This window comes from Panthera pardus, unplaced genomic scaffold, assembly GCF_024362965.1.
Source record: "Panthera pardus isolate Hobbes unplaced genomic scaffold, ASM2436296v1 HiC_scaffold_21, whole genome shotgun sequence".
NCBI lineage: Eukaryota > Metazoa > Chordata > Mammalia > Carnivora > Felidae > Panthera > Panthera pardus.
In genome coordinates this window covers 6803922-6815937 of record NW_026526777.1, presented here as the reverse complement: position 1 = coordinate 6815937, position 12016 = coordinate 6803922, and the positions used below count along the sequence as shown (strand labels likewise).

General features: G+C 40.3%; 1 protein-coding gene across 9 annotated transcripts in view; it reads right to left on the bottom strand.

The window, feature by feature from the left end:
- DDR2 (discoidin domain receptor tyrosine kinase 2) overlaps positions 1 to 12016 on the bottom strand; it is a 149798-nt gene that overhangs the window by 53518 nt on the left and 84264 nt on the right. For 6 of the 9 annotated variants that reach the window (XM_053908941.1, XM_019465742.2, XM_019465741.2 and 3 more), the window contains one exon: positions 4489 to 4597. The exons of the other annotated variants lie outside the window; for them this stretch is intronic. In XM_053908941.1, coding sequence (XP_053764916.1) covers positions 4489 to 4570 — 82 coding nt within the window. In that variant the 5' untranslated portion in view covers positions 4571 to 4597. Of the gene's footprint in view, positions 1 to 4488; positions 4598 to 12016 lie in introns of those variants that run through there. 9 annotated transcript variants of the gene reach the window in all.

Sequence of the window (12016 nt, the reverse complement as noted above, 5' to 3'; positions counted from 1 at the left end):
TTTGAGAGAGAGCATGAGCAGGGGAGGGGCAGAGGGAAAGGGAGAGAGAGAATGTTAAGCAGGCTCCACACCCAGCATGGAGCCCAATGCAGGCTCCATCCCACGACCCTGGGCTCATGACCTGAGCCAAAATCAAGCGTCAGATATTCAACCGATTAAGCCACCTGGGCAGCCCAATGAGTTAAATACTATTTTCTAAGTAAACTGCAAATCATTCGGCAGAATATTCTAACAATGTCCACATCATTTGTTGATTTGTAGAAATGTTTTTCACAAATTGTTGGTATGATCGTTTGATGGAGACTAGCTAACTGATCTCCTGAGCCATGATTGTGACAGAGGAAACTGCCTCAACCTCTTCCAATGACCTTCCATTGAATCGACAGTCATCCGGTCCCTGTCCCTGGTGCACGGTTACAATGGGAAGCTGGCGAGGCATGCTGTCCACACTTTAGAACTGTGTACATACTCCTGCATGTCAGTATTTCCTGGGTGGACCCGTAGAGCCTACACTGCAGCCCCCAGTGACAACGCCACCTTGAAGCCTGCCATTACTGGAAATGCCACTATTACTACCTTTCTCCCTACCTGCTTGGCTGCCACTGTCAAAGCTCTGGTGCTTTAGAGCAGTGGGCCAACGGCCTCCCTGCCATCATGTCATGACCTACTACCTATACCACACTAGTACTAACTGGGAGTCTCCATGGCGTGACACCAGCAGCCATGATGAAATCTCCACAACGGGCTTAAACTAATGAGCTGGTTGTAGACTTTATATTAATTAAATTTAATGTTTAGCCCAGTTGCTATTTGCCAGCCAACATTTTATATCAAATACTCTATTAAAATATGTGTCGATATTTTAAGATCTGTTTACAACCCAGTTCTCCCGACTTACATCCAAGATGGCATCTATTTATACCATGGGACCAACCTGTGGGGAAAACCTACCTGGCCAAGAATTTTCGTCTTTCAGTAGAAACCAATAAGGACTTCTGAAAAGTCATCCATAAATCAACATGCGTTTATTATGTATCTACTCTACATTCATCAGTGTGCAGGCCCTAGGACTCCACAGACCCCAAGATTTGTGCCTCGATCCTTTAACACTGATTACCGTTTCTCGTTGCTGGTCTCTAGCTTAACTTGGTAAAACAGAAGAAATGGTAGAGAGAAGGATTAGTTCTTCAACATACCTCCAATATTCTATGTTCTATAAAGATCTTTGCAAGTCAAGACATTTCTTCCTTTCTCCCTGGGAGAAAGAGGCAACAGAAGGGGCACTTGGGTGGCTCAGTTGGTTAAGTCTCTGACTTTTGATTTCGGCTTAGGTCACGATCTCACAGTTCACGAGTCCAAACCCTGTGTAGGGCTCTGCACTGATGGTGTGGAGCATGCTTGGGATTCTCTCTCTCTCTCTCTCTCTCTCTCTCTCTCTCTCTCTCTCTCTCCCTCTCTCCCTTTCTTTCTGGTTCTCTCTCTCTCTCCCAAAATAAATCAAAAAACTTAAAAAAAAAAAGAGCCAACAGAAATGGTTGGCACCAGGAATATGGGGAAAATGTTTTAATGATAACTGCTTTCTGTCTTCACACAGCTCATTCCCTGCCACAGGGCTATAACAATGCTCTCGAACACAGAACACTAGCTCTTTTGGTTCATTCATCAAAATGTCCTCATATCATCCTAGTCTCTGTGAATGTGCCTGGAACGAAAACACGCTACCATTCTGTGCACACATAGTGACCCTTCCTTGGAGACCAAATCAGGGAGATGACCATTTGCTTGTTCAATGTAGCAGGAAGCAACCACACTTCAACGGGGTGGGAGGAATACAGAGGAGAGAAATGAAGGAATGGTGTTCAAGTTCAGATCTGAGGTGAACCAACTAAGCTTATTACAAGAAAGTAATAAGGCACTGGGTTTATTAAAACAAGAAATCCTTGATTTTAAGGTGTTTTGATTATATTTCCTTTTCAGGTATAAAGAATATCCCACAGAGACAGAATTCTAGTTAGGAGAAGAGGGTGAGGATTTTCACAATGTACCCTCATGCTATATGAAGAGGACAAAAGAAAAATGTCCTCAAAAATCCATATACAACACGGAGCAGCAGAACTTTCATACATTACCGTGGGATGGGCAAATTGGTAAAATCTCTTTGGAAAACTCTGGTAATGTGTAGAAAAACATACTGTATGTAACACATAACTCAGTAACTCCACTTCCAGGTATATGCCCCCAAAAAGCTGAATACACACTTCTACCAAAAGACCTTTACAAGAATGATTATAGCAGATTTATTCATGATGGGCCCAAACTGGAAACGATCCAAATTCCCATCCACAGTAGACTGGATAAATAAAATATTCAAACGAAGTAATATCACACAACAATGAAAACAAACAGTTGCTAACTGCATGCAGAAGGGTGGATGAGTATCATGAACAAAATATTGAATGAAAGAAGCCAGATACGAAATAGTATTTATGCATCATCTGCTTCCATTTATATAAAGTATAAAAACAGGCAAAATTAATCTATATTGTTATAAAGCAGGATAATGATTACCCTTGGAGTGAGGGTGAGAAGAAGTGACTGAAAAGGAGCATGAGGAGAGCTACTGAAATCTGCTAAACCTCTGTTTCTTAATCTGGATGCTGCTTAGATGGATGTATTCAGTTTGTAAAATTCATCACATTGAGCACTTATACTAAGTATAAGGATATATGTATACTTTCCTATATTTATATTTATGCCAACATGGAAAAAAAAATGACTCCAATCCTTTACCCTTCCCTGTATTCAGGCCATCCCCATGTGATTTTTTTATGCCATCCCACTCTGACTCAGGGCTTGGCCATGTGACTTGCTTTGGCCAATAAGATCTCAGCGAATGTGACTAAAGCATTGGCTTGGAAAATGCTGCACATTTCTGCTTCTGCTCTTGCTCCTGTGCAATTTCCATTAAAACATATCCATGCTAGTCTGCTAGAGGAGAGAACAGCCAAGTTGCCCAGTCGTCAGAGCCAAGGCCATCCTAGATGAACCAATAACCAGCTGACTCCCAGATAGGTGCATGAAACCAGAGATCAGAAGAATACTCCAACCAAGCCCAGACTGGATCACCAACTTTACGTAAGTTGTTAAGAGGCATTACTCTGGTAATAGACAAGTGATAAAATTGTGTACTTCAATTTAAAGTTAAAATATACATGCAATTTTCCCCAATGTTTATAGCAGCGCTATCAACAATAGCCAAAGTATGGAAACATCCCAAACATCCATTGATGGATGAATGGATAAAGAAGGTGTGGCTTATAGATACAATGGAGTATTACTCGGCAATCAAAAAGAATGAAATCTTGCCATTTGCAACCACATGGATGGAACCGGAGGGCATTATGCTAAGTGAATTAGTCAGAGAAAGACAAATATCATATGACTTCACTCATATGATGGAATTTAAGATACACTCATATGGAGGAATTTAAGATACAAAACAGATGAACAGAAGGGAAGGGAAGCAAAGATAATATAAAAACAGGGAGGGGGACAAAACATAAGAGACTCTTAAATATGGAGAATAAACAGAGGGTTGCTGGAGGGGGTGTGGGAGGGGGGTGGGCTAAATGGGTAAGGGGCATTAAGGAATCTACTCCTGAAATCACTGTTGTACTATGTGCTAACTAACTTGGATGTAAATTTAAAAATTAAGTAATTAATTAATTTAAAAAATAAAAATAAAATAAAATATATAGAGAGAGAGACACACATACAATTGTTTTAAAAAGTTGGGGAGAACTAAAAGATTTCTCTGGACACATCTATATTTGAGTATGGCCACACCTGATAGGAAAGAAAGACTGCCTGAGATCCCATAAGACCAGGGTCCCAGAAGCACAACATGACATCCAAGTAAAACATAGGCCTAAACCAGCCAAAAATAACTGGAAACCCAACCTGTGGAAGTTCTCCAAGTCATCTAAAAATTCTTTCCTGTTTCCAAGAAGATGCAGAAGTAAACAAATGCTTCTTCCACCTCCCATTTTTTAAAATTCCCATTTACTCCACTCTAGTTTATATCAAGAGCCCTTTCACAACAGCCAAGATGTTATATAGACAGAGGATATTAGTTTCTGTTTCTGCTTTAGACAAGTTTCATCATGAAAGGGAAGGAAGGAAGGAAGGAAGGAAGGAAGGAAGGAAGGAAGGAAGGAAGAAGGAGAAGGAGGGAAGAAGAGAGGGAGGGAGGAAGGAAAGGGAGGGAGGAAGGAAGGAAGGAAGGAAGGAAGGAAGGAAGGAAGGAAGGGAGGAAGGAAGGAAGGAAGGAAGAAAGGAGGGGAGGGAGGGAGGGAGGAAGGAAGGAAGGAATAAGGGGAAAAGATGACCCTTTGGATACCCTTGGCAGGGCCTTTGCCAAGATGAACATTGATGGACTTGAGTGTTCGGCTGGTCTTCTAGCATGTGGCTGAGCAATGGCCGTGTTACCTGGATTAACCTGAGCTTTTGCAGAACTCAAGATGGACAGCAGCAGGAGTAGCATCAAGGGTATTCTGGGAATCGAAGTCATCTCAGAAGATGGTGTCGGAACTGGAGCCTGCAGCCCACCAAAATGCAAGCAAACGAGAAAGAGAAGGAGAGGAGAGGAGTGAGACAGATACTATCAAAATGAATGGATACAATTTGTACTATTATGTTTGGGTTTTTACAGCCTTTATTTCTATATTTAGGACTTCAAGTCACAGACTTGGAGAGTCTTGTGGGACATTCAATAATCACATAATGTAAGAATTTCCAAACTCAGATCATGAAATTACAATTACCAAAACTATAGGCAAGTAACAAAGTTTTACTAAGATTAATACTTACCCACATTGTGAACGGTGATAATCTAAAACTTACATTTATGAAGTCCTCACAATTTTGATGTTGATTCCAATATTAAACCAAGAAAAAATATATATATATGGGGAATATTTACAGATACATACATATATACAGGTTAGTATATACACATGCATCTCTTTGCTGTATCAGCTGAGAGGGCCTAAAAGCCAAACACCACAATAGCAACAAGTATGCCTAGTGCCCAGATCTTGGTTTTTAATACCATTCTCCAATAAAAGGAGTCAGAGTTCCTTGGAGAAGTGGCTGATCCCAGGCCTGGGGCAGGATATATACAATATGAGCCTGGAGAATCTTTTAGTGGCAGAAATCAAGAAAGTATACATCCCCCCAAGTGATGGGGATATATCAACGGGACACAGGAACCAACTGAAAGAGTTCTCAGTGGTCAAAGCTGGAAGAATTTGAGCAACAGAATAAATAAAGTAATATTGGACTACAACCCAAGGAATAAAATAAATATCTACAAGTCCGTGTTGATATAAATAAATGACTGAATAAGCAAAAGGGGGAGAACAGAAAATCTTCCCATTCAAAAGAATTCTAAATAATTTATGTAGATACTCTGCTTTTAAGGGGGTGGCACATAGTCCCTCCCCTTAGGGTGAACTGCACACAGTGACCTTCTCCCAAATAGTCCAGTATGGAAATGGAGGAAGTAGCTTTTCAGTGGAGGAACTTGACAAATGCTACCTCAAGCCAGGTGATGGATGTTAACATCACCTTTGATAAGTCATACTGTTAATATATACCCTAGATATGATATGATGAGAATGGCACAGGATAGCCTCTGTGGTCTTCCTCCTAAAAACTCATTACCTCAGACTAATCATGAGAAAAACATCAGTTCAGTCCCATTTTAGGGACATTCTACAAAATTCCTATTGAATAATCCTCTAAGCTATCAAGATCACAAAAGACAAGAAAGTCTAAGAAACTGTCACAGCTAAGGGAGCCTAAGGAGGCACGACAACTAACTGTAAAGTGGCATCCTGGATGATGATCCTGGAATAGATAAAGGACATAGGGGAAAACTGAGGAAATCTGAATGAAGTATAGACTTTAGTTCATTATAATGTATCAACATTGGTTCATTAACTATGACAAAGCTACTGTACTAATGTAGGATGTTAATAATAGGGGAAACTGGGTATTGGGTAAACAGGAATTCTATGTACTATCTTTGCATTGACTCTGCAAGTATGAAATTGTTCTAGAATAAAAATTGTACTAAAAAGGTTCTGCCAGGTAACACTAATCATCAACCAAACCAACAATGGACCCATTGTTATAAATAATATGCAATACATAATTACAAAGGAAGACAAAATCCCATTAAGCTGGGGTGATTACAGAAGGCTTCATGGAGAAATCTGACCTGATCAGGCTCTTGAATGATGAGTAGGATTTTAATGGGCTATAATGGGAATGGAGTAAATAAAGGGGGAACATAGCCAAGACACCTGTTGAGGAAGCAGAAACTTCCTATGATGTTTTCTAGGTGATAGAACTCTCACCCGCCCTCCTCAATAAACAAGTAGGAAAAGAAAGGAAGGAAGGAAGGAAGGAAGGAAGGAAGGAAGGAAGGAAGGAAGGAAGGGAGGGAGGGAGAGAGAGAGAGAGAGAAAGAAAGAAAGAAAGAAAGAAAGAAAGAAAGAAAGGAAGGAAGGAAGGAAGGAAGGAAGGAAGGAAGGAAGGAAGAAAGAAAGAAAGAAAGAAAGAAAGAAAGAAAGAAAGAAAGAGGGAAGGAAAGGCAGATATTCAAATGCTTGAAGAGTTGAAGAGGATGAAGCCAAAACGAATCAAGGACAAAAGACTAAAGTGGCCTTCTGGTGGGGGTCAGGGGTGGGTGATCCACAGACCACAAAATGGTGATAAGCGTGGTTTCATGGAATTGATTTGGATGGGGTAAAATATGTGTCTCAGTGTGCGTAGTCACTGCCAGCAGCAGAAACACTGTGTTTTCATAAAGGAGTCCCCAAACTAATATGCCCAGAGAAAGGAAGACATGGGCAGATCTTGGAGACTTGGTCATAGCCATAATCTAGCACTAGCCATGACCTTCCACAAAGACCCAAGCTTCTTGTGTACAACCACTCGGCCTTGTCAGCACTGCCTTGACTAACCACTCTCTCCTTGGTAGAAGAGTCCCACAATTCTCTCTTGGGGCACCTTTCTCATGAGTTGTTGGCCATAACCTCTCCCCTCTATAACCTTCCCCAGCAGTTCCCTCTACAAGGAATGTCTTATACCTCATTCCCTTAACCAAAACATACGCTGATTTTGCCTCTATTAGATCCTCCATGGCATAGTTATAAAAAAAATCCATTTAGTCATTACCTTCAAAATGGCTCGTTCTTGTATCTCCAAAAGAATACTTTCCATTTTGTATAAAGCATGCACTCAAAAATGGTTTTCAACTGAGCTACACAGCACTTACTAGACACTCAAAACTATCTGACTGACTTTCCTTTTGGAAACTGTTACTTGAGGGTTTCAGGCTGTGAATCTCCAGAACAAGTGATTATTTCTACTTTGCTGGCTTCAAATTAGGGTGTCAGCAGCTAACGAACACAGAAGAACCATTAACAAACTCAGAGGTATGGTAACTACAGTGTGTATATCTAACGTGGGCCAAAGACGCTCTCATGTAATATTCGCAGTAACCCAATGAGGTTGTTTTTCATCAACAAGGTAACTGAGCGGGAAGAGAGTAAAACTGATCTGATTACACAGTTGCCAGGTGCTCACGTGAACCCAGAGTTTGTATCACTCCAACATCCACATGGGTTTTGTTGTTACTGTTTGTTTTGTCTTTGTTTGTCATTATACTGCACTCCCCTTTGATCTGGCCTCGCCTACAAGACCCAAGCTATTCTCCTGCTTCTGCCTCATGGCCTCTGCCGGGATACTTCAGGCTCTCTTTGTCCAGATCAACCCTCTGTTCAACGGTCACTTCCTCTGTGGAAACCTCTCTGGCCCTCTTCCTTGTTACATGCTCTGAAAGCTTTTCATTATTTGTCTACATAGAAGTGATCCCAGTTTCTGATCATATATTCATTGCTGTAGGGTCTTCCCCATCCCCTCCATAAACTCGATGTTTATTTTACTCGCCATTGCGTTCTGCACACCCACCAGAGTGCTGGGTAAATATTTGCAGAGGGAACTAATGATTGCCTTGAGCCATATATTCAGTGATTACATCTGGCCACACTCAATTCCACACCCTAAACGGAAGTGTACCCAAGGCTTATTATAAGCCTACATCACCCTATTCTGCACCTTTGAATGAGTTTCTCCGAGGGTTCCGGATTTAAGCAATGTGACATGTGAACAGAACCCACAAACATACAGAGAAGAACTTCAAGGAGGTAGAAAGGCCCTTTCCTATCCATTTCTTTGGTTGATAGTACAAATTCCCCTGACAATTTATTCAATCTTTGAAAATAAAGCTCAAAATGCAAATATCCCTGGCCAAGCAGTATTCTTTCATTCGTTTTTTTCAGTAACTATTCTCTATGTGTCTCCTAGGTGCTGTTCCACGCGCTGTAAAAGGCAGCTTGGAGCTGTCATCATGGAGCTTGTAATGCACAAGCAGACAAGTAAATAAATAAGAAATCCAAAGAGATGTATGTGTCATGAAGAAAATAAAATGGGGTGATGCGACAGAGAGTGAATGCGGGCTATTTCAGGCCAGGTGGTCAGGAAAGGCCTCTCTGAGTATGGGATTGGCACAGAAACATATAAGGAGAACAATGAAGAGAAGAGGCAACCCGGAAAAGACTCATATGAATGGGAACTTACTATTTTATAAAAGGGGCACTTAAAATCAGTGAAACAGGGGTGCCTGGGTGGCTCAGTCAGTTAAGTGTCCAACTTTGACTCAGGTCATGAACCCACAGTCTGTGAGTTCGAGTGCTGTGTCCAGCTCTATGCCAACAGCTCAGAGCCTGGAGCCTGCTTCAGATTCTGTGTCTCCCTCTCTCTCTGCCCCTTCCCTGCTCATGCTCTGTCTCTCTCTGTCTCTCAAAAATAAATGTTAAAAAAAATTTTTTTTAAATAAAATAAAATCAGTGAAACAGTTCATTTGTTTTCAAAAACAAATAAAAGTATATCCACAGCCTACACATGAAAAAAGAGAATTCCCAAAATGCAAAAAGAGAACTATCAAAGTATTTCAAGAAAATATAAGGGCATTTGCTAGGAGCTAAAGGTAAGGAAGGACTGCACAAGTGAGATGTAGAAAACAAAATCCAAAAATGATAAAATTTTCCATCAAAATTTTAAATGCCTTTGAGACCAAAAGCATCAACAGATAAACAATAGGCTAAGATAAATTTTGGAGTTTTACAACAATATAGTTTCTGGTATAAATATAGATCTATAGATCATTTTTTGAAAACCACTATAAAAGTGGGCCAAGCAGGGCCACCTAGGTGGCTCAGTCAGTTAAGCATCAGACTTCGGCTCAGGTCATGATCTCCCAGTTGGTGAGTTTGAACCCCACATCGGGCTTGCTACTATGAACACAGAGTCCGCTTCTGATCCTCTGTCCCTCTCGCTCTCTGCCCCACCCACCGCAGAAGTCAATAAACATTAAAAAATAAATAAAATAAAAAATTGTTCTAAAAAATGCATATGCCTTATGATCCTTATATTTCCCTTATTATTAGTTACCTTAGAGAAAGACCTAGGTATCTGCCTAACGAGGTACGCACAAAGAAGTGCTTTGCAATATTTCCTCAAATTTTATTTTATTGGGGTAAGAACACTTCACAAAAGATCTACTCTCTTAACAAATTTTTAAGTATTCAATACATTATTGTTGACTGTGGGTACAATGTTGGGCATCGAATTTCTAGAACTTATTCATCTTGCTCAACCTTAACTTTATTTCCCCCTCCCCTCATCCCCTGGCAACCACCATTGCACTCTTTCATTAGATAAATGTGACTATTTTAGGTACCTAATATAGTGGAATTAGGCAGTATTTGTCCTTCTGTGACTGGTTTATTTCGCTTAACATAATGTCCTCAAGGTTCCTCGATGCTGACTATTACAGAATGTCCTTCTTTTCAAAGGATGAATAATATTCCACTGTGTACATATACCACATTTTTCTATTCATTCACATATATATGGATAGATATCTAGATTGTTTCCACATCTAGTGCTGCAATGAACATGGGAGAGCTAATTCCTCTTCAAGACCCTGATTTCAATTCTTTGGAGAAAATACCTAGAAGTGGATTATATGGTAGTCCTATTTTTAATTTTTTACTGAACCCCCATGCTATTTTCCATAGAGGTTGTGGCTAACCTATCTTCGAGAAGGATGCCAAGAATACACAGAGGGGAAAGGATAGTCTCTTCAACAAATGGCATTGGGAAAACTGGACACCCATATGTCAAAGAATGGAATTGGACCATTATCTTACACCACACACAAAGATCAACTCAAAATGGATTAAAGACTTGAATGTAAGACCTGAAACTTTAAGACTCCTCGAAGAAAACATACAGGAAAAGCTTCAGGACATTGGTCTTGGCAATGATTTCACAGATATGACAAATGCACAGGGAACAACAACAGAAACAAACAAGCAGGATTACACCAAACTAAAAAGCTTCTGCACGGTAAAGGAAGCCATCAACAGAGTGAAAAGGCAGCCTATACAATGGGAGAAAATATTTGTCAGCCATACATCTGATAAAGGATTCACATTCAAAATATATAAGAAACTACTACAACTCAATAACAAAAAACCAATAACCTGATTTTAAAATGGGTTAAGGACTTGAATAGACATTTCTCCAAAGAAGACATACAAATGGTCAACAGATATATGGGGTGGGGGGGGGAATGCTTAACATCACTAATCATCAGGGGAATGCAAATCAAAACCACAATGAGGTATCACTTCACACCTGTCAGGTGGCTATTATCAAAAAAACAAAAACAAAAACAAGGACAATGTTGGCAAGGATGTGAAGACACTGTTGGCGCTATATATTTTTTTTATTAACAAAAACTTGGGGAAATTTCTATGAATAGGAGAATGCTATAGATGATGGTATATTCCTATTGTGAAATACTATGCAAGACTTTAAAAGTCTGAGCTGGATAGGCGTCCATGACTACTTTTGGATGAACAAACAGGTTGTAAGATTTATGTAAAGCATGCTATGTACCTTTGTGGATAAGTGCACACACACACACACACACACACACACACACACACACGCATACATGTATGTATACACAAAAGATTGAGAAGGGTAAACACCGTGCTAATAACAAGCTTCACTCTAGTGCTCGCTCTGGTGCTCAGATAAGAGGGTGAGTGGGGACAGAGCAAGGAGCTTCAGGAGACAAGGCTGGTAACAGTAGTTCCCTCAGAGATTGGAGTGCTTGGCAGAGGAGACCAGGAATGGTGATCAAAAGGAAACTCTAGACTTGTTTGTTGTGTTGATTCTTAAGAAGGAAAATATGTTCCTTGTTACTGCCTTTTACATTGGTTTTTCCGACAAAAACCAATTTCCTGGGGGCAGTCTATCAGAAGCTGGAGGATGCTTTCCAACCAACCGTGCATATCCCAGAGGTTAGAGGTACATGGAGAACTTGTCTTGTATCTGAAGAATCACTTGTGGGATTGAGACATACTATTGGTTGGTACATCTTATACATGAACAAAGTAGGCAAACAACAACAACAACAACAGTAGCAGTTGAGAATTGCCGCTTAGACATTATTTTGTTGTTTTGGAACACTTGTACTTCCGTGGATGCTTATGGATGCATTACTAGTGGGCCTTACAACAATTCTAAGGAGAAAGATTACCACTGTCCTTTACGAAGTAGGAAAGTAAGGACCTAAGTCACTTTACCCACAACCTACGTAGACCTACATGCTCAGAGTTGGCACGTTGACCCATCTGTCATGCCGGACCCTGAGTCATTTAAGGTCAAAATATATGTCATTTAACGTCAAAGACCTTGTTTATCTCTGTATCAAAATCAGGTTCACTCTGACTTGCCTGGGTCACAAAACTAGAAAGAGTTAAGAATCAATTTCAGTTGCTCTGACTCTAAGGCCAGTGTTTCTTCACTC